The 24,685-nt window shown below is 55.8% G+C and overlaps 1 protein-coding gene across 3 annotated transcripts; it reads left to right on the forward strand.

Moving 5' to 3' along the window:
• MASP1 (MBL associated serine protease 1) lies at positions 1-24,685 on the forward strand. Of its 3 annotated transcripts, XM_048076878.2 has the most exons (16): positions 1-329; positions 2,438-2,663; positions 7,621-7,798; positions 7,891-8,022; positions 8,577-8,773; positions 9,051-9,198; positions 9,454-9,572; positions 9,832-9,910; positions 14,200-14,337; positions 14,911-14,985; positions 21,647-21,781; positions 22,240-22,353; positions 22,559-22,744; positions 23,579-23,646; positions 23,857-23,956; positions 24,079-24,685. In XM_048076878.2, the coding sequence occupies exons 1-16, from the start codon at positions 325-327 to the stop codon at positions 24,267-24,269; spliced, it is 2,091 nt and encodes a 696-aa protein (XP_047932835.2). In that variant the 5' UTR covers positions 1-324; the 3' UTR covers positions 24,270-24,685. The 3 variants fall into 3 exon arrangements, with proteins under 3 accessions (XP_047932835.2, XP_047932834.1, XP_047932836.1); XM_048076877.2 differs by lacking the exons at positions 21,647-21,781; positions 22,240-22,353; positions 22,559-22,744; ... (1 more) ...; positions 23,857-23,956; positions 24,079-24,685 and adding an exon at positions 18,659-20,704 and having other exon boundaries at positions 5-329; XM_048076879.2 differs by lacking the exons at positions 14,200-14,337; positions 14,911-14,985; positions 21,647-21,781; ... (3 more) ...; positions 23,857-23,956; positions 24,079-24,685 and adding an exon at positions 11,743-12,242 and having other exon boundaries at positions 9-329.

The raw sequence follows: 24,685 nt of genomic DNA on the forward strand, positions 1-24,685 counted from the left end.
GAGAGGAGAGGAGAGGAGAGGAGAGGAGAGGAGAGGAGAGGAGAGGAGAGGAGAGGAAGAAGGAGAGAGCCTTCAGCGCAGGCAGGTCCGTGTGTGCGTGCGGGGATGTGGGGAACCGTTGCAGGCAGGGGAAGGCGTGACCTGCATGGAAAATGCCAGACAACTCCAGACACACACGCAGAGGCGCGCACACGCTCACAAATCTCCGGCCAGAGATAAGGCGGACAGCGGAGCGTGGGGAAGGAGGCGAAGCCGGCCCCCGCCGCCCAGCCAGCCGCCCTCCCCTGCCTCCCCAGCCCCTCGGGGAGCTCTCCCGGCAGAGACATGAGGTGAGTGCCTCCGGGACGAGGGGCGATGCGGCGGGGGAGAGCCGCACACGGGCTCCGGGGGGCACTGGGGGGTGGTTGGGGGGCGGCGCCGGTTTCACTCCGGAGCGGGACCGGGACTCGCGGAGAGGAGCTGGATGCGGGGCGAGCCGGCGGCGCTGAAGGCCAGGCGAAGCGGAGGGGGTGATGCCCGTTTCCGCCAGCCCCCGAGCAGAAGAGAAACAGATTTTTTTCCCTTCGCACATTTTTGTGGTTTCAGACGAGCCGTCAGAAAAAGGCATGTTCAACCTCAGTCCGCTCGGATGAAAAGTCGGCCCAAGTTTGTCGGTGCCCCGCGACTTTGCTTTGTACCCGGGGGCCGGGGCGAGCGGCAGCACGAGACAGACGAGCCCCAGAAAACTACTGCCCTGGTTTTGAAAGAACGCAGACAGGTTAAAAATAATCCGCTTATATAGATTCAATTTCCTCATCAGCATACCTTAATCAAGCCCTGCTTCTGAAACCGTGTGTGCGTGCACGTGTGGGTAGTTCCAGCGACTGTAATATACACCTACAAGCCTCTGCCAGGCCCTAGTACCTATTTTAGAAAGCGGAAATTTTCTCTAATGGCTCTAATTTCCTGCATGTTTCTGTTCCTCTGTGTGCTGTAAAAAGACGGAGGTCTCTCCTCCGGCCGGGTCCCATGCAATGCCATGGGCGTTCGAGTTTGCACCCCCAGCCCGGGCAGGGGCTTGCTCCCCCCTTGCACTGAGAACTGCTCCGCTGGCGCTCGCCTTCCTGCTCGAATGGAGCTCCAGGCTGGTGTGCAGTCAGCTGGCGGCTGCAGGGTGACCTGCAATCGCTGTCCTCTGTGCCCTCCTCGGGCACAAACAAGTTGGCAACTGGGACAAACTCTCTTGGATCAGATTTTTTTTAAATCTGAGTTTGATGACAAAAGGTCTCTGTGGATCTTAACTTCTGTGTCCTTCTTCATTTGGGGTGAGTGGTACCCTAAGAACTGAAGAGAACTGAAGAGGGAAAAGAGAAGAGAGAAGAGAAAAAGCAAAATGAAGAGAAGCGAAGGGAAAAGTAAAAGAGAAGCGAAGAGAAGAGCAAGTAAGAAATGAAGAGAAGAGAAAAGAAAAAAGAAAAGAAAGAGAGGAGAAGAGAAGAGAGGAGAGGAGAAGAGAGGAGAGGAGAAGAGAAGAGAGGAGAGGAGAAGAGAAGAGAAGAGAAGAGAAGAAAAAAGAAGAAAAGAAAAGAAAAGAAAAGAAAAGAAAAGAAAAGAAAAGAAAAGAAAAGAAAAGAAAAGAAAAGAAAAGAAAAGAAAAGAAAAGAAAAGAAAAGAAAAGAAAAGAAAAGAAAAGAAAAGAAAAGAAAAGAAAAGAAAAGAAAAGAAAAGAAAAGAAAAGAAAAGAAAAGAAAAGAAAAGAAAAGAAAAGAAAAGAAAAGAAAAGAAAAGAAAAGAAAAGAAAAGAAAAGAAAAGAAAAGAAAAGAAAAGGAGTGTGCTAGCGGGGAGCAATGTGCAGGTCCTGCTGCTGGGGCCCTGGTCCGTCCTCGCCCCGCTGCAAAGCAGCGTGCTGTTTGCTGAGAGTCAGTGATCCCCGTTTGGCAGGGTGACGCTAAGCGGGAGTAACAACACTAGTTATTGCCATGATGCTTTCATTAAACCGATTCAGAACGCATCATTATTTTATTAAGCATCGTGATGTTTACTCTTGTATTAAGCGAAGATTTGCCCATCAGCTGTTAGTCCAAAGACGTGTAGCTGGTGGCTGCAGCTGCCAGGAGTGAGAAGCATGGAGCTCCTGATGGTGCCTGGAGCTGCAGAGGTGCCTTCGGATCCCACGGGACACCTCCGTCACCCACCTTTCTAAGGGGTTTTCCCTCCTCAGAGCCACGTGCAGTTCCCACCCTCACCTCCATGTCCCTGCAGAGAGTTCGCTGCTGGTGGCATGGTGCCACAGCTCCTCTCCCAACCTGGCACACTGGTCTGTCTCAACTGTGCAACCTTACACAAACTTGTAAGGGTTTGGGGGAAAAAAAAATGCATTTTTTGGAAAACCAGACTGAGCCCTGACAGGCTTTGGGATGGCCAGAGTTTCATTCGGTTTCCCCGTGTGCTTTCCAGGTACCCCCTGGCCTGGTCCTTCTGTGCCTGGCTGCTCGGCGTGGCGGATGCCGTTGAGCTGACGGAGATGTTTGGGGAGATCCGCTCCCCAAACTTCCCCGATTCCTATCCCAGCGACTCGGAAGTGACGTGGAACATCTCCGTGCCCGAGGGATTTAAAATCAAGCTGTACTTCATGCATTTCGACTTGGAGTCGTCCTACCTCTGTGAATACGACTACGTGAAGGTGAGCGGTGGTATCAGGGGACGCATGAACGGGCAGGTGGGACATGCGTTTGGCCAGCAGGGAGAGGGCAGTGCTGGAAAAGCTGGGAATGAGGTATTTTTCCCCATTTATTGGGCACAGGAATTGTCAGTCCAGTGGACAACAGGAAGAGCACAATAAGCTGACAACATCCATCGGACTAACCAGTGGGTGGGACACCCAAATCAGAGCCCAGTCAAAAAGGACCAGATTTCTGAAACTACAACACTTAATTTTCATTGAATCCTGTGGGATTCACACACCTGCGTGCTGATGAAATCCCTGTGCCAAAATGCCCAGGCTGTGCTCCTCTGATGCCAGGCACGTGCAAGGAGGCCCCTGAGCTCAGCACCCTTGGCCAGGTCATGGCTGTGGGGACACCCAGCAGAACCAAAAATAAGGGTTAGACCTGAGCTTAAGTCTGCAAGCTGGGGTCTGCATGCAGAGCAGCCTTCCTACAAGCAACTGGGACAGACCCACAGGCTCCTTTGTGTTCACTACGAACCCATATCACAGCCCAGGTCCAACTTCTGGGGCCACTGCTGGCAAATACCCTCAGCGCAAACAAGCTCTGGATGTTCCCAGAGAGCTGTCATGAGCAAAACCACAAAAGATTTCATTCTGCCTCGTTGCTGGGCAGTAACCCGTCAGAAATGATGGTGGGCCGCATGCTGTTGTGCCGCAGAGCATCCTTGCCTCCTTGCAACTCCAAACAGGGTTCCCCACCTCCAGGACAACCGGGCTCTCCGTCTCTTTGAATTTGGTCAGTTTTGGTGCTTTCTGGCAGGCCAGGTGCAGCAAGCAGGTGCTTCCTACATTTCAGGGCTGAACATTCATCACCCATCGCCCAGCACAAGCCTCACCCTGCCCCTCTGCATGGAGGCAGGTGGAGATTGCGCCCAGGTCTGGAAGCACTCAGCCCCAGTACTAGGTGCCAGCTACTTGCAATTATTGTTTTATTCTCGCCCTAAGAAGACAAAGCAAACATTTGCATTTTTTTTCCTCTTGGATCTGTTTGCTGCTTTAATTTCCCCTTTGTGCTGGCACTCATTTTGCTACTAACAGCTCTCATTGAGGTTTGATTAGTTCTTTCTGCTTCTCCTGGATCTTCTCCAAGCACAAGGGCCAGGGACATATATAGAGATATATTGCTCTAAGAACTCAATAAGCTCAAGGAGCAGATTTCTTGGAAACTTTCCCCATTCCAAGCTTTACCCCTCCTCCTGCCCTTCACCCCCTGCTCATTTTTCCTTTTTCATAAGGGCTCCCTGTTATTTGGCCACGGTGCCAAGTTGGCATCACAGCTTTCCCTGCTGCTGGATTTCCATAAGAAGGCGGCATTTTTCACAGGGATTTAGATCTCAGCTGTATAAATTTGCTCTGGGCTGTAGCTCAGCTCACAGAGCCTCTACCACAGAATTGCATTTGAAAAGTGCCGAAAATGCTCAGAAACGCCCGTCTGGGTGGATTACAGGTGATCCGTAAGCTGCTCAGCTGGGTAGACGTGCAATTTTGTTGCTACTAAGGCATCAGCTTGGAACACGTAAGGAGAGCAGCAGATGAATAGAAGACCATTTTCCTCCTTGGGAAAACCCAGCACGTATAGATGTGTCTGTAATACTCTGCCAGCCCCGCTAAAGAGGCTCATCGTGGCTCAGAAAGCCAGAGGTGCCACCTCTCTGTTTGGTACCATCTCCATCATATGCACTGCCGTAAGACAAAGATCAAACACAGGGGCTAAACAGCCCCGGTGCAAGGTGGGGACCCAGCTGGGGTCAGGCAGAAAGCCACTGTGCCGTGGTTTTTGCCTCCCTCACCTCCTCGGCTGCCCACGTGCCCCAGCTCGAGCAGTGCGGAAAGTCATCCCCAGCAGCAAGCTCGGGGCCTGCTGAGCTGCGAGCACACGCAGGTCTCTGCCTTCGGGGTGGTCTTCGGAAGGGAACAGTTTCCAGAGCCCTGAAACAATGGCTAATTAAAACAATAGCTGTTGATTTATATATATCCACATGCATGCGCGTGCGTGTGTATATATATAAAACGAACGTGGCTCCTAGGGAAACGTGGCCAGCGGGATTGTTTGTGCAAATGGGGATGGGACGGGTGGCGTTTCAGTAAGGAGGTAAGCGAGGAGGAGCAGGCAGCCCCGAGCAAGTAGGAAACACCAGCCTGCGTGCTCCTCCCCAGGCTCAGCAAGCACCCAGTGCTTCTGGACGCAGGTCTCCAGCAACCCTAGGGCAGGAGCAGGGAGATGGGAGGTGCAAGGTTCTTGCCCCAAATGGGACAGGTGCCTTCTCTTGAACCAGGGGAACCAAGTGGAGCTTCCAGGGGTGTGAGTTAAAACCTCAGCATGATTTTGCAGGGTTTCTTGGGAAGGAGCTGTCTGCTAAGTCTGGGAAACCTCCACTGGGGAGAGGATGCACGCATGTGGGGAAGACTCAGCTGCAGGCTCTTGCTCCCGGCTGTCCCATCCCTGCCTCGTTTCCAACAGCAAGCAGCACAGCACCAGGCATTTCGCACAAAACCCCGCTAATCTGGGTGTTGCCTCCTTCCACGTACTCCGGCTGCAAGGCGGCTCCGCAGGGGCCGTTCCATGCCCTTCCCTGCCTCTGAGCCTCTCCTCCCCATGTCATGTTCCCAGTGTCTTCAGCCCGGCACTGCGATTTCTCGGCCTAATGAGCCATTTATATATATTACAAGTGGTATGCTTTGCCCTCGTCAGTCCAATTAGTGCATTCCTGGAGGGCTGGCGGCCGCGTTTCCGTGTTGCCGGCTCCGTGCTCCTTTCTGGTGGCAGGCGCTGAGCCGCCCGGCCAAATTCCCCACGGTGCTGGGGGGGCTTTGTTAACCCAGCCGCTGCAGGAGGCATCGCCGGGACGTCGCTGCTCCAGCAGCCAAAGCCGGGGCTGTCTCCTTTCTGTGTGCCCTGGGCACAGCCTGCATCGCCACGTGCGTTGTGACAGCCTCTGAGTCCCAGACCCAGCCAAAAATCATGGGGACAGAGCCGCAGCCAGGGCAGGGATCCCCCTCCACCCATAAGGGCAGGCATCGTAACAAGGAGAGCAGAGGCAAAAGCAGACAGCAAAGCTGGCAGGAGGCAGTGGCACGGGTAAATTTAAGGCACGAGAGTGTCGCTATGTTTTATTTTTCGAAGCAGGCTTCTTTCAGCGTATTTTTATAGGGAATTTCTCCTCAGCAATTGATATTTCCCTCAGGGACACATCTTCTCTAGTGAAAACGTCGACATCATGACCCGAGAGGGAGAAACTCCAAACAAACAACCAGGATTTAATTACCAGCCTGCTCGCTGGATGTAAATGATCTACGAAAAAGTATACAGTCCTCAGCAGAAGCAGCAAATATTAACCAGGGAGGATGACCTCTCTGTTTAGTTTACAGCCGGAGGGCTGTCTCTGCTCCCTGCGTCCCGGGGCATGGGACCCGTCACAGATAAGGGGCTGCCGATACCTTCGGCGAGGCCCCACGGCGAGAGCATCCTCGGGCAGGGGCACGGGCACGGGGGACATTTCCCCGTGCATCCCCGCAGAGGTGACGGCAGCACCGGCCCCACACCGAGGAGCCGACTGGAAAACGCCGCTTCCGACAGCTTTCCTCCCCAAAAAAGCGGTTTCTGCAGAAAACGCAGTGCTCGTGCTGCTGCAGCCGGGGCTTCAGGGGAACGAGCCCGCTTTTCGCAGCAGCCAAAGAGCCAGGCTTGTTTGCTTTTTGGAGATGGTGCTCCCGTTTTTCAGCCTGAAATGATGTTTTGTTTCAAAACACCCTTTATTTTGGATTTTTAAACGATTCTAAAGCACCACAGTATATTTCAAAGCGATTGAAACCAGATGGACCCCAAATTACTTGTTTTCCTTTTTTTTTCAGAACTCTGTTTCACAAAAAAAAGAATAAAATTCAATTGGGTTTTTGTCCCAATGCGGGACGCATGCTTTTTCTCCAAATTCTCAAAATCTATCATCGGAAAGTCTCTCTCTTTTCTGGCCAGCTCTTGCTCATATGAGAGGATGGAAAATATCTGGAGGCAATGTCAAGGCATGCTGAGCTGCCATTTCCATGTTGTCTTTCCCTGGTGTAAGCGAGTTTCCTCCTGCATGCTCAGCCCTGGGAAATTTCCTTTTCTCCCCGCACCCTCCCCAGCCGGCACATCCCGAGGGTCTCGGGGAGCCACGGTGGCAGCCGCAGGAGGGTCCCACCTCACCGAGGCCACGCGAGCTGGGGGTGGCATCACAGCACCCATGGGTCCCCAAGCTGTGCGCTTTGTTATGGCCTTAATAACGTGTTCTTGGTGTGAGCAAGGAGGGCTGGCGTGGTGCAGAATTGGTCATGTTCCTCCCCTGGGGGGTTATTCATATTCAGAATATGACAGGGTGCTGGGAACAGGGACAGGGACCAGGGGTGGGACTGCAGGGGAAGGAGATGGGGTTGGTGCTGAAACGGTCCTGGGGAAGGGACGAGGGAAAAGGAAGGGATGGGGCTTCCAGGGAACACAGGAGGGTTTTTCACGGGGATTGCAGTGCTTCCAGGCATGGGCAAGTCTGTGCTGTAAAGGCTGCACAGAGAGGCTAGTGAGCATGCTGAAATGACAGCAGGGCATGATGGCCCCTCCATCCCCTCCTGCAGCCCCCTGGGTGCCATCCTCTCCCCATCCAGGATGACTTCAGAGGGCTGCCACGGGCAGAGCGGGTGGGACACCTCGTCTCCCCTCACAGAAACCCTTTAACAGCTTTACTGCAATGCCAGCATCCCAGAGAGCCAGAGCGAGCCCAGCCCGACCTCCTGCAGGGAGGCACTGGAGGCTCTGCAGGGTTTCAGACACCCACAGCGGAGTACATTGAGGGGTGGCCAAGCACCGGGAGCACCCCAAGGACACGTCAGCCCGTGTGATTTGTATAAGCCGAGCGCTCACCCAGCCTTTCTGCTACAGATTGAAGCAGAAGACCAGGAGCTGGCAACCTTCTGCGGCAGGGAGACGACAGACACCGAGCAGGCCCCTGGCCAGCAGGTCATCCTGTCCCCCGGCCCCTACATGGGGCTGACTTTCAGGTCCGACTTCTCCAACGAGGAGCGCTTCACTGGCTTCGACGCCCATTACACGGCCGTGGGTAAGCAGCACACAGCCTTGGGACCCGCTGGGCACGGGGGGCTGCAGCGTGTGACCCCCCTCTCCTTGCTGTCTCCCCACCATCCCACCCAGACGTGGACGAGTGCCTGGAGAAAAGCGACGAGGAGCTGGCGTGCGACCACTACTGCCACAACTACATCGGCGGGTACTACTGCTCCTGCAGGTTTGGCTACATCCTGCACTCCGACAACAGGACCTGCAAAGGTACTGGCCAGGCACAGCAGGGCCGTGGGGATGGTCATGCAGAGGAGGCCCTGAGCAGGCAACAGACCTACTAAATACGGGCAAAACCGCCCTCTCCTGCTGCCAGGAGGGATGAGGTGCCTCCTCCCCTGCAAGCCACTAGCCTGGGACAGGAGAGTGCCCAAGGCCTGCAGTCATCTCATGAGGAATGAGATGTGGTTTCTACCTCAGCTAAACTCTAGAGACCTCCTCAAGTAGGAGAAATGAGATGTTTTAGTCTCTGCCCTGAGTATGCCTGATGAAGGTGAGATGGGTTTGGCTCTCAGCCCAGGACCTTCCACATCACAGGCATATTTGGAGCTTGTCTTGCGAGGTTCTCCTTGCATGGACCCACATTCAAGGCCACGGACCCCATCCCACAAAGGGGCTGAGCAGGCAGGGAGCCAGGTGCAAGAAAGCAGGGGCTGGGACAAAGGGGTGCTGAGAGCTGGGTGCCCATCAGCACCCCTTATCCTGAGCGTGGCCGGGGCTGGGGGTGGCTGACGGGGCGCTGATCCGTCCCGGCTGTGTTTCAGTGGAGTGCAGCGACAACCTCTACACCCAGAGGAGCGGGGTGGTCACCAGCGCCGACTTCCCCAGCCCCTACCCCAAGAGCTCAGACTGCCTGTACCGCATCGAGCTGGAGGAGGGCTTCTTCATCACCCTGAGCTTCGAGGACAGCTTCGATGTCGAAGACCACCCCGAGGTGACCTGTCCCTATGACTACATCAAGGTGAGCTCCCTCTGCCCCACTATCCTGTCGTACCCCCGGTGTCCCGATGATGGGGCCAGAATTACCCCAGTCTAAATGGAGATGATGAAGCCAGCAGGAGCCCCATGATAGTTGAACCTCTTACCACATCTGATGGTGACCCATTTTCTGGCCCTGGGCCCAGAACTAGTTCACATCACCCCACCATACGGTGGTGAAGCGTCCCCGTGCATCATCCTCGGGGTGAGGAGATCCCCAGGGATCCACCCCCCCTCAAGCCACCTCTTTCCCTTGGCAGATCAAAGCTGGCCCCAGGGAGTTTGGCCCTTTCTGTGGAGAGAAGTCCCCAGGACGCATCGAAACCCAAACCAACAGCGTGCAGATCCTCTTCCACAGCGATAACTCGGGGGAGAACAGGGGCTGGAAGCTGTCGTATACAGCAATCGGTAACTCCTGCTGCTTTCCTCTGTTTGCCGGGCTTGGGAAATGGGAAGGAAGGGCTTTATACACTCTGCAGGTGGAGACCAGGAGTTCGGTGGCCCATGAGCCTGTTCCTGAGCCATGCTGGTGTAGGTTGATGGCAAGGGCAGAGCAGGATGCTCAGACCTGGCCAAGGGGGTTGGACGGTAGTGCTGGGACTCTCCACTTGCTCCACTTACTCAGCTAAGTGTTGTTTTGCTCTGCTTGCTCTTTATTCAAAGGAAACCCATGCCCATTGGTGCAGCCACCCATCAATGGGAAAATCGAGCCTTCCCAAGCCAAGTACACTTTCAAAGACCAGGTTGTCATCAGCTGCAACACCGGCTACAAAGTACTGAAGGTATGGGGTGACGCTGGGAGGAACCCTTCCTCCCAAAGCCATCACATCTCTGCTTGGGAGAGCGAACATCACCCACACCCCCTGGGCCTCCTCACCAGGGTCTAGGGCACAGCCTCCTCTGGCAATTTTTAGCTAGAAAGTCCTCTTCCAGGGAGGTCTGGTTATATCTTTATTGACTGCCAAGAATTTGGCTTTTTATAGGCTCGTACATTGATGGTGTTGTGGTTTTTGTTTTGTTTCGTTCTGTTTTTCTGCACAGGATAACCTAGAGAGCGAATCCTTCCAGATCGAGTGCCTGAAGGACGGGACATGGAGTAACAAGATCCCCGTTTGCAAAAGTAAGGAAACCCCACACACCCCCTGTCGATGTCCTTTTCCTGCTGAAATTTCACTCTGGATAGAGCTGCCCTGCCAGAGTGGAGCTCCTTACTCAGACCCAGCCAGAGAGACTACGTAATTCTGCAACACTCTCTTGGCTCTTTCTTGGGTAGCATAACGGGGCTTGGTCCAAATGCCACAAGCAGGAGGTTTGTGCTTTCCCTTAGATTACTCATAAGTTGATTTGTGACCAGCTCTGCTGCCTCCCTGTCAAAGAAAGAGCAGCCCTGGCTCTTGGGAGCTGGGTGAGCAGTAGCACTGCGATGGCTCTGCTGCCACGTGAAGGATGGCAAATTTGGGGCTGAATCCTGCTCTCGATGTGAAAGCAAGGGCTTCATGAGATGGGAAGACTCCCTGCTGTCTAGGAAACACCTACGAGCTTCCACAAAGCTTGTTTGACCACGAAACCTGGGCATGGATCACATCAGACTTACCTCTGTGGTGATGCACCTTCATGAATGGCTGCTGCTGGAGGGAGGGAGGTGGCTGGTCCCGGGTGAGTGAGGTGGGATTGTTTGAGCTGTTAGATAAATCTGACACAATCTGGGATAATCTGGTTCCAGGTCCAAATTTCCTTCCAAATGGAGGCTGCTAAGGTCATGGGCTTTAGAGTGGTGCCAGGTTCTAGCTGGGCAGTGCACAGCTAAGAGAAAGGGGACACAAAAGTTGCCCAGATACTTACAAACCTCAAAAAGAGAGAAAAGAAGGAAAAGAAAGGAGATTCCATTTGCATCAGCTCTTTTTTGTCTAACCCAGCTCCTCTCTCAGCTCAGGCCCGGAGCTGAGCTTCTCATGTACCTGATAACACCTCTTTCCTTTCCCCAAACACTCACCAGTGCCCTTCAGCCCCAGAAGGCACTCGCTGCTACTCAGCCTGCTGTAAGGCTGGCCCAGAGAGGGGAAAAGCAACAAACACTCTCAGGGAAGGTCCCAAGACCTTCCAGGACAGGCAAGATGAGATGCTCTCAAGGGGTGTGGCACCCAGGTGCTCCCCTTCTGGGCATATCTTTTTTATTTTAATGGTGCCATGGATTTTACCTTAGGAGTGTGTTTTTGGAGTTTTAGATCACGTTTACTCATTCAAAATGAAAAATGAGGGGTTGTCAGACATGCTAAATAGATTCATATCTGAAAGGGCTTCTTACAAAGTATGGGATCAGTGACGTCTCTGCCCCACCAAAGAACTACTCCTCTCATCACCAGCTTCCCATTGATTTTATCCAGCTTGGAGAGAGATCAGATAAACACTGGCATTGCCTAGAAAAAAAGAAAAGAAAAAAAAAAAAAGTAGATATTTTTAACCCCCAAAGCATTAATTTTTGGAGAACATTGAAATGATTACCTGCACTATTCCGTTTGGGCTGGAACTGGTCCCTTCTTGTGTGAGATAAATCACTATGCTAAATTTCTGTGGCTTTCTTGGAGAGCCAAGAAGCCCCTAAATGGGCAGTCCAGGCCTTCAGGCTGCCGTGCCTCCCACCTCCCCTGTACGTCTGGGAGAGGCAAAAATGGTTTGAAAAGAAGAGCAAAAAAATAGAAACCTTCCCCAGCCAAGGTGGATAACATCCAGCTCTGCAGCCTCACCAGCTTCTCCCAGCCACTGTCCCCAAATTGCCCTGGATGAGCTGAGCATGTCCCCATCAGGGTCCCCACCAGGGTCCCCATGGCTCCCGGTGCTCATTACAGATCTCTGGTGTTTTGGGGGCTGGGTTTCCTGCATGCCTCTCTCTGCTCGGCTACTAATTGAGCTTTCTCTCTCTGCTCTCCTCCTTCCCCTCTGCCTTCGGTGCAGCTGCAGACAGAGCCGACAACCAGACAGACAGAAGAGCCGGCTCGGAGCAAGTGGCTGCGTGAGGCTGGCGCCGGCCGCGCCGCCGAGACGGGCAGCCTGCCTCCGTGCCCCTCTCTGCTCTGTCCCGCACCCAGGGCAGCTCCCCTTTGCCTCTGGCTGCCAACTCCATCTCCGCGGCTTGTCTAACCGGCATGGCGCTCCTAACCCCCTGCGCACGGTGCTTTCTTAACTCCGTCTCCAGAAGGGAAATTCGGAGCCGAGCCCCCCTGTCCGTCCATCGCCCCCCTGGGAAGGTCCCTGCCTGTCCCCGGGCTGCCGCCAGCTCCTGGCGCATCCTCCGCACCCCTCCGGACGCCCCGGCCGTGCTCTGCTCCCCTCCGAGCCGGCGGTTGCGCAAGGAGCTTCAGCCCCGCACATGGTTTGTTTGTTTGGATTTAACCTCCCGCTGCCCTTCCTCCCTGGCCCAGTGTCACAAATAAGAAACACTCCTTCCTCTCCTCTCTCCGAGCATCCTTTCAGCTCCCCGGCCCCGGGTGAGGGAGGATGGGGTGGCATCAGCAGCCTTCTCCTGACCGCCCTTGGGAGGATGCATGTGGGACCGAGCCCTGGCAGTGGTACGGGGAATGCTGCTCTGTGTACCCTTGGTCCCTGCTGCTGGCCCTGCGGAGGTGAGGACGGGCTGGTCTTGGGATGGCCACAGCCAAAAGAGGCCAGAGCCCGGTGTCTGGCCCCATCTGTGTCCCCAGGAGCCCAGGACGTGCACCCAGGGCTCCTTGAGGTGTCAGGGGCTGCACTGCGAGGGTGCTGGGAGGGGGACCAGAGGCTGGGAGAGGAGGAGGAGAGTGCTGGGGAGCTCTGCATGGCTCTGCTCTTTGGAAGATGGAGACGCTAAACAGCCCCTCTCCCAAGGCAAAAGTCTGGAAGAGCTCAAGGCACAAACTCCCTTCCCACTCCACTTCCCATTCCACTTTGGGCAGGACCCGGGACAGCAGTGGGGCAGCACCTCTGTGCAGGAACCCCTTCTCCAGGCTTCAGGGCTGCCCTCAACACGTGGGACACGCAGGGAGGGAACAGGTTGTGCGGGCTGGGGGCACAGCCCTGCAGCCATAAATAGCCCCAGAGCAGACGTGCCGGCCACATCGATCCCCCAACACCCATTCCCCTCTTCCTGCAAGCCCCAGCATCCCCCAGCACCTTATACAGGTCTTACAGGTGCTGGTACCATGGCACAAAACCACTGTGCTCCTAAGCATGGTGGAAAGACAGCAGGAAAGCTCGGGGGCCCTGGGGCTGGTGACAGAGTCTGTGTCCCCTGCTCTGCCCCTTTGTGAAGCACAGGCACCCCGAGCTTCCTCCAGCCTGGCTGCACCCATCCTATCGCCCTCTGTTCCTGCCAAACCGCAGCAGGGCAGAGGGGACCCTGGTGGACAGTGAGCCACAGCATTTTGCCATAAACCAGGCTTTTTTCACCCGAGTGGGTGGCTAACCCTGAGCATCTGTACATGTCCCTGGTGCCAACATTGCTTCTAGTGATTTTTTTTCTTCGTTAGCCTGGATCACCATGGTAAGGCTCCTGACTGTGCTGCCTACCCTGATAACCCCCTCCCCATCCTCAAGCACCCAGACCCACGGAGCTCACGTGCCCCTGTTCCACTGGACCTGCTTTCTGCAAAGTCACCCATCCTCTCAGCTTCAAAGTGGCAGAGCCCAGCTCCGCAGAGCTGCACTTCCCAGGCAGGATGAGACCCTGGGTGGGTGGCACAAGCCTGGTACATGGGAGAAGAGGCTGGGCAGGGCATGGTGAGGGATATGGGGGAGAAGAGGGACCACAGACAGACCGTGGAAAAGGGCAATGGCACCCTGGAGGTTGGAGCAGGTAGGTTTTTCCCTACAGCTGCCGGTCTCCCCCTGCCTGCAGAGCAGCCAAGCCATGCTCTCCGTGCCCTTCATCCCTGGTTGTCACAGGAGAGCCAGGACCTAGGGGTGCTCAGCCTGCGCTGTAAATGCCTATCGGCAAAGCTTGCTGAGCAGGTCCAGAGCAGGAGGGATGGGGCTGCGCTACCGACAAAGCCTGGTGCGTGCAGGAGGTGTTTGACGAACCACTGCCTGCTTTTTCCTGCCCATTCATAAGGGGTGCAAAGACAAACTGCGGGAGCATGTCCTGACAGCTCCTGCCCACCTGCGCACATCCCTCCCCCTCTCAAAGGTACAGCAGATCGCGTCCTAAACACACAGCTCGGGACATCCTAGGAGGGATGGGAGCCGAGCCAAGGAGCTGCCTGAGCCATGCCAGGCTGTGCTCCTTGCATTGCCCTAAAGAAGCGAGGTGTGGGGCTATAGGAGCCTCGCTCGGCCCTGTAGGACCACCACCCATGCTGAAACCCAGCACTGCCTGCACGGGGCTGGGCACCCTGAAAATATCACAGGGCTCAACCCCGATTCTGTGTTGGCTTTCAGTTGCTGACTGCAAAGAGCCGCCGGAGCTGGAGCATGGCTTCGTCACCTTCTCCTCCAGGAACAACCTCACCACCTACCGTGCGGCCATCCAGTACCACTGCCAGCACCCCTACTACCACATGGCCCCCAACAGCACCGGTGAGCGGGGGGACATGTCCCCATGGTGCGGGTGGGCATGCGGGGGGAGCCAGGGATGGCCACAATGGGGTCTCCGTGCTGGGGAGAGCACCAGGTCCAGCAGCCCTAGGAAGGGCTCCTCAAGGCTCCCCATCCCAAAAACCCAGCAGAGCCAAAGCCCTGCAGAGAGCAGTGGGATCATGGCAGACAGAGCTTCACGCTTATCCACCAGCAGAGACACCACAAGGGGTTTTCACAAAACACCACAGGTCTCTGCACCCTTTGGACATGGCTCTGGGCGGCAGCCAGGGTGCGCACATGTCCCAGCCCTCCTTCCTCCTCCTCTCTCAGTATGGAAAGCCAAAGAATTTCCTCACATTCCTGCCTCCCTGCTCATAGGCCTGTGCCTCTGGTCCCTGCAGCCAGCACTCGTTAGTGTAACGGGCAGCAGCAGCACTAATGGGGTGGCAGCTCAGAGGGCTTAAAAAGGAGGTCGCAACCTGGAAAAGGGTTCAGAGGGTCCTGGTGGCAGGGCAGCATCTCTGTGTCCCCACGCTGGGGCCACAGCCCAGCTAACACGCTGCTCTCTTCCAGCCACCTACACGTGCGATGCATCAGGGGTGTGGAGGAGCGAGGAGCTGGGCACGGCGCTGCCGTCCTGCCGACCAGGTACTGGTGGGGATGGGCACCACGGTGAGGGGTGCGGGGATGTGCGGGGAGGGGGCTGCCTGCCCAACCTCACCTGCTGCTCCCGGGCAGGGACCCTCTCCTTGGTGACAGAGCTATGCGCTGTACGTGTCCGCTGCTGCAATGTATGGCAGAGAGGGCAGTGGGGATGGGGCTCAGGAAGGCAGCAGCCTCAGCAATACGGGCACGTTCAGCCCCCAGCATCGCTGGAGCTGGCTCCAGCCAAGGGCAGAGCACGACCTGCCCGGTGGCACCGGCTCCCGGCTCCCATTAGCAGCGTGTCCCCATGCAGGAGCAATTAGCACGTCTCCGAGCCTTGCAGAAAAAAACCAGCCCCTTCGCAGGGCCAAAAGTCCCAAGCCTTTGAGCAGTGGCAGAAACGTTTGCAGCCAGCAAGTTTCCAGGCCAGGCGCCCGCTCGGGATTAAACAAAAGTCCCTGGGACGTGGGCTGGCCACAGCCGGCTGCAGACGGGGCTGGCAGCAGCCCTGGGTGCAGGCTGCGGTCGGATGTGCGGGGACGGCTCTCCGGAGCGGTGCAGGGACACGGCGGCAGGGCTCAGCCCCACAGCAGGTCTCGCTGGGTGTCTGCTCTCCAGAGACCGGGGCTGCGGCTGCTCTTGTTTCGGCAGCTGCTCCCTGCATCCCTCCTTGATGTTTCAGCCTGAAATAATTTGTGCCGGGAGCATACGGGGACATTTTTCGGGGCCTTAGCTGCCTTCATGGGCCATTTCCAGGCCTCCTGATTAGTGACAGAAGTCAGGGAGGCTTCAGGAAAATGGAAAATCCCAGGGAGAGGGCGACGCTCTCCTGAGATTGGGATCTGCAGGCAGCAGCTGGCCAGCTGCTCTTCAGATCTCCCCTCGTGTCTCACGCTACCTCCCCATCAATAGAAACTCCTCTTCCAGGCCATGCCGCGCCTGCCTCTGCCATTAGTGGGAGCATTTGCAGCCTGGTCAGCGTTTTTGATATGTAATTTAATAGAATAAATATTTGGCTGGATGCGCTTCCTCTAAAATCATCTCCCTGGGATGGCTGTCAGCTTCAGTGCAGCAGAACAGCTGGGCTGGGCTGGGAGGCAGGAGCTCTTAGCCCCAGCACGTTTTCTGTTCCCTGCAGCACTGGGAAAGGCAGGGGAGTGAAGCGCAGGCAGATGCTCCCCGCACACTCTGAAGTCGCAGTTTTCCTAGCAGCAGCCACAGCAAATCCGCGTTAGCAGCTCCCAGTGCTCCTGCCCCAGCTCTCAGCTCTGATCCCATCACCTTGGGACCCTCTTTCTGGGAGGCTCAGCATCCTCCCCTCCCAACACAAGGGCATGGGGCAGAGTCAGAGCAAGACCAAATCAGCTCCCACAGCCTCCCAGTATCATCAGCACCCCTGAGCGCTAACCAGCCTGGGACTCCCCTCCCTGGCACTGCCACAGGCATGAGCCAGCTCCAAGAGCACCACCTTTGTCCCCAGGAATATGTTCCCCAAGGGTACCTTGGGTTCTCAGAGCCACCTTCAGCTGCTGAATTCCTCTTGGAGGGTGATAGCACATGGATAAAGCACCCGGAGGCAAACCAGGCAGCACATCAGGGCCCCTCAGACATAATTCTGGGTCTGCTGGAGCTGAGCAGAGGAAAGCTGGTTTGGCTGCCAGAACTGCGGTGAAGACTTGGGATGCAGGAGTAAAGCCCACGGTGCTAGGCAACATCCCAAGGCCAAGCCTCCTCCAGCCACAGCTCCGCCGGGAGGGTGAATGCCATGGCCGTGACACCACAGGCCTCGTGATGGGTCTCAGGGCGAGGGGTGAGGCTGGGCTGATGTAAGGCTCCAGTCCTCCCGGTGGCGTTCCCCTGGCACACGCTGAGCAGGAGCCCAAGCGGCTGGACGGCTGGGGAAGGGCTGAGTGAGCTCGCGGGGCAGCGTGAGGCTGCAGGATTACTCACTTGGCCTTTCTGCTTCTGAAGTGCTGTGGGTCCAGCCAAACCACTCCAGAAACTGAACTGCAAAGTGAGGAATTGCAAAGCGCAGGCGGGCCCACCAGCCAGCTCTGTCTCCCACCTACCAGCACAACTGTACAACAACCCTTCACGTTGCAGCCCTGCTTCACTGCAATCCAGGCCTGGCAGAAATCCTAGCATCCACCAAGTCTTTGACACAGCAGAATTCTCCTTCTCCCTCCTCTTCTGTAAGGAGTCTGGTAACACCATCGTCCACATCTGGAGCACAAATCACACAGGTGTAAACCAAGACTAAGATCTGATCCTACTCAGAAAGCTTGAAGTCCCACCCTGGCTCCCCCTTTGCTAGGCCTGTGCCTGCCTTCAGTGGCAGGAGATCTGGTACAGCTTTGGGGTAGTTGTCACTGGGTAAAAGCCTCCTCCACATCCCCATGGTCTGCTACGAACTGTTCCCATGGTCCATTCTCACTCAGCCGACAACAGACCATTCTTTCCACCAGCTAAGACCACTCTTTCCACCCACTATTTGCAGGGCAAGTCCTCCAGCCCCTCTGGAGTGCAGGTCTGGCACATACCACCCGTTTGCACAAGTCCATATTTTTCATCAAAGGCTTTTCACCTCCCATCATGACGGGGCCACACATACTGCAGCCCTGCCCTGACAGGCACTAAGAGCTTGACCTTTCCGAAACTTAGCGGATACTTTTTGGGACAGGGACCCACCCAAGCTGGTAGCCAGAATTGTGCCTAGAGAGACCACGGCCTCATGGCCAGGAGCATTCACCTTCTGTTTTCACAGCCTACAGCAAGGGTGGGAAAGGAGAAGGCAGCCAGGAGGCTGCTTTTTGGAGCAAACTTGCTGGGACAACCTGGGCCTTGACTGCCCATGGCTGAACCCATGTTGGAGTCCTGCAGAGCTGGGACAGCAGCCAGAGGGAGCTCCTGGCTCTGAAGATGCCTCTTTCACTGCCCCAGCACCCGGCCTAGCGGCCAAGCTTGGTCTCAGTCCTGTCTCGTTGCCAGCTGAAGGATGGCCTGTTCTGGACAGGCTGCCATAGCCATAGGAGCCATGCAGCCATGCTTCAAGGTGCTTGGGGAGATGCAGAGGGAGATCAGACCCTCTTACCCCCCCGAGAAGGTATTTCAGGTCCCAAAGGTGCAATGATGGATGGCACTGAGCAAGGTGCATTCATCATTGCAGGTAGATTATGCCACAGGCCTAGTGGGGAGCTCCTGGGGGAGCTGCCTAGAACCCTCCCTTGGGTCTCCCAGGGTGCCATGTGGGAGCAGATGACAGGATTGGGTCCCCCCCCCTCACCTGGGGAAAGGGGGCCCAAATCCTGGAAAGTGACAGATTATACCGTGCCATAGACAAGACACTTCTCTAATGTATGCCTCATTGACCACAGCCATGAAAAGCATAGACAGAGGGCTTGGTATAGTTACTTTTAACTCCGGGAGAGCAGCTCCCTATTGTCCTGGACCCATGAGCAAAGCAAGATGCTCTGTGCTCCAAAAGTGTTGCTGAAATAGCTCAGGCCAACAGAGAGAAATAGCTTCATAAGGGCTGAACAGGGTCTGCAGGGGTCACCCCACCATCCTCATGGTTATGAAGATAACCAGCTACGTGGCATAATCTACAGGGAAGTCCCTTTTCATTTGTTCCCCAGATAAGTGCTGGGAGTAACAGCGCTGTCCGTTTTGTCCCCAGTGTGCGGTCGGCCGGCTCGTGCTCTGCCCGGGATCATCAAGCGCATCATTGGTGGGCGCAACGCAGAGCCCGGCTTCTTCCCCTGGCAGGCCCTGATTGTGGTGGAGGACATGTCCCGGGTGCCCAACGACAAGTGGTTCGGCAGCGGGGCCCTGCTCTCAGACTCCTGGGTGCTGACAGCCGCCCACGTGCTCCGCTCCCAGCGGCGAGACAAGACGGTCATCCCCGTTTCGAAGGAGCACGTCACTGTCTACCTGGCCCTGCACGACGTGAGGAACAAGATGGAGGCCGTCAACCGGACGGTGGAGAGGATCATACTCCACGAGGAGTTTGACATCCAGAACTACAACCACGACATCGCTCTGGTCAAGCTGAAAGAGAAGGTGACCATGGGGAAATACGTCATGCCCGTCTGCTTGCCCCAGTTCGAGCACGAGCTGGAGGGACCTCACCCCAACACGCTGGGGCTGGTGGCTGGCTGGGGGATCTCCAACCCCAACATCACCGTGGACGAGATCATCAGCTCGGGCATGAGGACGCTGTCCGACATCCTGCAGTACGTCAAGCTCCCGGTGGTGCTGCATGCGGAGTGCAAGACCAGCTACGAGTCCCGGTCGGGGAACTACAGCGTGACCGAGAACATGTTCTGTGCCGGCTACTACGAAGGCGGGAAGGACACTTGCTTGGGAGACAGCGGGGGAGCCTTCGTCATTCAGGACCCGGGAACCCGGAGGTGGGTGGCCCAAGGGCTGGTGTCATGGGGTGGCCCAGAGGAGTGTGGCAGCAAGCAAGTGTATGGGGTGTACACCAAAGTCTCCAACTACGTGGACTGGGTGGAGAAGAAAACAGGCTCCTCAGAGAGGTGGACATTTCTGGACCCTGAGCTGGAGAGATGAGTGACTAAGCACTGCCTGCTGCCGCAGCTTCCTTTCTTCTTGTTGTTTTTTAATATGCTCCAGACTCTGGTCTTTCGCAAGCAGTAGCCACGATGCTCAGCCGCACTTCGGGCCTTTGCCAGCCCTCCACGTCATCCGTTTCACTTGGTCCCACATCCCTTTGCTTGCGCTCTTAGGAAATGCTTGCTAGGGAGCTGGGGGAAGGGAGCAAAGGGTGAGATCTCATCCGGCATCCTTAGCTCATGCTGCCGGGCTCCAAACCTTGCCCACCCTCCCAGGGAGGCTCCCTCCAAGCTATGACAAAGGCACAGTGACAGAAGCAGCATTTCCCTGCCACCAAAGCCTTGGGCCATGCACAGAGACTTGCTCACACCCTCACAGCTCTCAGGCCAGCTCTTTCCATCAGATGATGCAACTGGAGGAGCAAAAGGGGTTGTGGACAGCATGGGAAACATGGACAGGCAGGCCTGGACCTCACAGGACCCCCTCACTGTGTCACGCACCTTTTCTGGGCAAGGAGCAGTGAGAGAGCCCTGTGGGTTTGCTGGTATTTATGTTTGCAGACAAACATCCCTTCCCGATGGCATCTCAGGTGATGTCCACCTGGCCCCGGGGATGTGAGGATGTGTCCACGTTAGCCCTAAACTTCAGCCATGGCTGGAAAGGTAATGGCTGCTGAGATGGCACCGACCCAGCATATGGGATGGCCAGGTAAGCTTAGCTTCCTTCAGCAGGGACATCAACTCCTTCACTTGCCAGCAAAGCCCTCCTATAGCTGTAAGCAACATGCAACAACTGCCTGCTGTTCTCTCTGCATGCCTCTAACCTCCTTTGGGCCTCTCCTCCTCCTCCTCCTCCTTTGGTTTTGCCATGCAAGAAATGAGTCAACAATAAACGAGCCACTCTCCATTTTGCTATCATCCAAAAAGCCATTTGTAGAGCATGTAGAGGAGCAGAAGGCCTAAGGAAGGTCTAATTTGCAGACACGCTAAGAACTGTATTCTTGGCTATGTCATGTAACTGCAAGGTATTTTTATATATATATATTTCTTTTTTTGATACTACATTCTGTAAAATATCCAATGTCATGTAAGGATGGTTCTGTGTAATCTTCCTCTTGAGAACAAAATAAAACTTTAATATTTACTGAGTTTGTGCCATGAGGCTTTTTTTCCAGGCAGATCAACGTCAAGGACTGAGGGCAAAGGCAGGTCACAAATCTGTGCCACGCACCCCTGCTCCTTCTCCATGGCATCTGCTCTCTGTCCATGTCAGACCTTATCAGCCATGCCCTCAGCTCCACACAGTCCAGCTCTGCATCACACAAACTCTTTCCACGGCCAAGACAAAGGCTGGAGCGTACTGCACAGAAAATGTAAGGGAGGTGAGATCCAGTGCTGGAGAACTGACCGTAATGAATAGACTACACATTCCCAACAAGCAAGACGAGCAAGCCACGTCTGCAAGGAGCATTTTAAGGAGAGCTAGGCTGCTGGGTCTCACATGGTGTAGTCATCCTGCCCACTCATGTATAGCAGTGCTGCAAAATACCAGCACACTTGAAAGGATGGAGCTCCTTAGCCTTCAGTCAGGTTCGACAACCTGTGGGCTTTACAAGCCTGAATACTACCCAGTCTCACAGTGATCAGTGCCCAGAAACATCCGTATCACTTTGGGAAATCTGTCTGCAATTACCATCAGCTTCAGCAAGCATTTGCTGAGCAGAGAACGGCCAAGGCCCTCTAGAAACCTCCCCATGGACCATTTCCCAGGCTTCTGGTCGCTGCTGGTAACGCAGGCTGCTTTCCATACTGCCAGCGACACAGAATCAGAGCCCCTCCATTCCACATGGCCTGGGAATGCAGCAAGTACTCAGGACCATATGGCTCTTTGGAAACCTTTGGAAACAGCAGGAAAAGTCTGGGAACCCGCTCAGGGTTGTAAGATCCAAGTGATGGCCTCGAAGTTGCCTTCACTCAGGTTTAAGGAGAGGCACTCCGTATCCTTTTACTCCACCACACCCCCGTAAGGGCGACTGCGAAGTCTGGGGGTTTACATCCCTCACATCTCACTTTCTTCCCTCTGGTTGCAGTGTGTGGGAAGCCCAGGTTTTCCAGGAATACCACGTCCCGGCCCGCAGGCAGACACCTCTCCCAGCGAGGAGCCTCCCCCTGGATCGCTATGCTCTCTCGGGGCGGCCGGCCCTTCTGCGCAGGTTCCCTTCTGGGTAAGACCATCCTCGGGGAGATGCTGCAGGAGGTGAGAGCCAGGCTGGGAGTATCCTGCCTGTGGTTAGGGAGGATCGTAGGACGCTGGGAGCCTCCAGCCTGCTGCTGCCCAGGGACTCCCAGGCTCAGATGTGGTGCCCTTGAGCTTCACCATCCTGCTTGATGAAAATACTGATGTGTTTTTTGAACATATGTAAAGATTTGGTCCCTCACAGGAGCCCACAGGGTGACTGCTCCTCGTGTTCATTGGAGCCAGCTTCACTTAATGCTCCCTTCCTCTTGAACTACAAGAGAAGTGAGCACCCCTACTCCCATGGCTTCCTCCTTTTTGTGCAATTCCCACTGCCAAAGGCCCAGGGAGCTGCGCTGCCACTGGGCTTTCTCCCATACGTGGTGAGCAAGAGCATCTAGGGTGGACTCTTCAGAGGGACACCGATGCCCGGGGGTTGTTTCCTAGGGAACAAGTGGATTGTCACCGCAGCCCACTGCCTCCACAACGAACTGGACATGGAGAGCCACCAGCTCCGCAGCTCGGATCTGCTTGCCCCTTCCTCCTTCAGGATCATCCTGGGTGAGCAGAGCGCTGATGGGGGGTCGTGGAGCCATGGCCAGGGCTCTGCTTTCCGCACGGTGGCTCTGGGCACAGCTTGAAAAATAACCTGTGAAAGACACATGCGGAGCACCCAGCCACGGTGGGAGCTGCCCTAATTGCCGAAACGCCATGGAGCCACCTCCCTCTTTGGTACAAACATCTCCCTGCCTCCCCTCCCTCCCAGGGAAGCACAGCACCCTGAGGCAGGATGGCACGGAGCAGCAGATGCACCCCAAAGCCCTCCTCGTCCACCCGTCCTACCGCCCTGCCACCTTGGAGTACGACATCGGGCTGGTGGAGCTGTCTGGAGCAGCAGTGTTGAACGACTACGTCATGCCCATTTGCTTCCCTGACCAGAAGCAGCCACGAGGCAAGAGCTTTGCTGCCCTCCTCTCCCTCCTCCGCTGCGGGGAAGGGGCTGCAGGAGGGCTCAAGAGGTGGAAGGGAGCAGGGATGAGGAGTGGCAGCAGCCAGGGTGTACCCCAAGAGCGGCTGGGTAATGAGCCAGAGCGGGTGCAGGGGGCACCTCGATGCGTGTGAGATGTCTTGGGGAGGTGGAGAGGGAAAGAGCCAGGGTGTTGAGGAGGGGTAATGGCAGGGAGGAAATATCATATGAAGTGGTGCTGGAAGGGACCTCACAAGGACTCTGGCTTGGCTTGGGATCAAGTGAAAGCATCCCTGGATCATGCTCCTCAGACCTCACCAGGGAGTTAGATAGCATATCAAGACAGCCTTCTAGAGTTGGAGCAACAGCTTTTGGTGGTGGTTAGCCTCCTCAGAGACCGCATGAACCTGATACACTCATCCTTGCAGCTCTGAGTGATTTGTGAACCCAGAACCACAATCCCCTCCCTCTCCTCTTCCCAACCCCTTTGTCCCTTATCTAAGTGTAGCCCAGACATCCTGTCTGAAAACTGTTTCCCTGGGCTGCCACACACCTGTGTGAGGTCCAGGCGCCTTTGCCTGCTCCACACATCTCTTCTAGCTTTCCAGCACAACTACGGGACTCCCCAGCCCCGAACCACAGCTCGGATGGGGGAGCTGGGGCAGGAGCTGCCAGGCAGGGGCAGCCTTCAGGAGAAGGGAGGTGGGAGGCAGAGGCAGCATGCAGGTGGGCAGGAGGAGCATCCAGCCTCTGAGAACCACCAGGCAACAAGGGCAGCACACGCGGTGAGCAGTGCAGCATCTTCCTTTTCCCTTTCAGACACCCTGGTCATCATCAGTGGTTGGGGGAAACCCTTCATGCAATGGCTTCCCGAAATCCTGATGGAGGTGAGAGCTACAGCTGGCCTCAGGGCCCGGTATGGATGTAATTTTCAGCAGGACATGGCACTGCCCCATGTCCCCATCATGGTGGGGTTCCCTCCATGGGGTTGGGGCTCACGCGGCACTTGGTGAGAAGAGCTGGAGGCTCGGGAAGTGCTGCTGAGGAGGCTGGGTGGGGGAAGCAGGAAGAAATGAACAAAAGCACTTGTGCTGCAGGTAGAGGTGCCCATTGTCGAGCACAGCGAGTGCAGAGATGCCTACGCCAGGCTCCACAGAACGGTGACCGATGACATGATCTGTGCCGGGGAGAAAGAAGGTAAAAATCTGTGCCATTTCCAGCCTCACATCCCAGTCCCTGCTCCCTGCAAGGCCTCGGTTCACTCCACCAGAGTGTCTGGGTTCCCGGAGAGGTTCTGCAGCAGTTTTCACCCCGTGCAGGTGGGACCGATGCTTGCAGCGGAGATTCAGGGGGCCCCATGGTCACCTTCAGCCCCAAGAAGAGCCACTGGGAGCTGCTGGGCACTGTGTCCTGGGGGGACGGCTGCGGGGTGAAGGAGCAGTACGGGGTTTATTCCAGTGTCATCCAGAGCCTGGAGTGGCTCAGGAAGGTCACAGCAGTGGAGCACTGACTTCCCACCCACTCCCAAGCACGGGGAGCCCAGTGGGTGATGCAATGGGCTGCTAAAGCTCAGGTGTTGATGTGGACTCATGCCTATCCTACCTGAAAAAAAGGGAAAGAAAACAGAATCCTCAGCCCAGAAGAAGGGAAAGAATTGTGGAGGAGAGGAGTTTATTCCTGCGGACCCAAGGGGAGTGCTCGCCTCCTCACCGCTGCCCACGGTTGTCCCAGCTCCCTGCCCCACGGCAATGCACAGGTTGAAGGCAGCTCAGAAACGGTCCCCAGGGGCTGCAGATTGCAGAGAAGCCTCTCGAGGCCAGGAATTCTGCAACACCGCTGAGCCCTTTGGCTTTCAATAAACTCCCTCTTCAGAAGTGCTGGGAAAAAAATATTTATCCCTGAAAGCAAACAATTAAACTGAAGCGC

The sequence above is a fragment of the Anser cygnoides genome, chromosome 9 (genome assembly GCF_040182565.1).
Source record: "Anser cygnoides isolate HZ-2024a breed goose chromosome 9, Taihu_goose_T2T_genome, whole genome shotgun sequence".
Classification (NCBI taxonomy): domain Eukaryota; kingdom Metazoa; phylum Chordata; class Aves; order Anseriformes; family Anatidae; genus Anser; species Anser cygnoides.

Coding starts and splice junctions, on each gene's coding strand:
- MASP1 (XM_048076877.2), top strand. Junction 8,774..9,050: donor GTCCCTATGACTACATCAAG/GTGAGCTCCCTC, acceptor TTCCCTTGGCAG/ATCAAAGCTGGCCCCAGGGA. Junction 9,911..14,199: donor CAAGATCCCCGTTTGCAAAA/GTAAGGAAACCC, acceptor GTTGGCTTTCAG/TTGCTGACTGCAAAGAGCCG.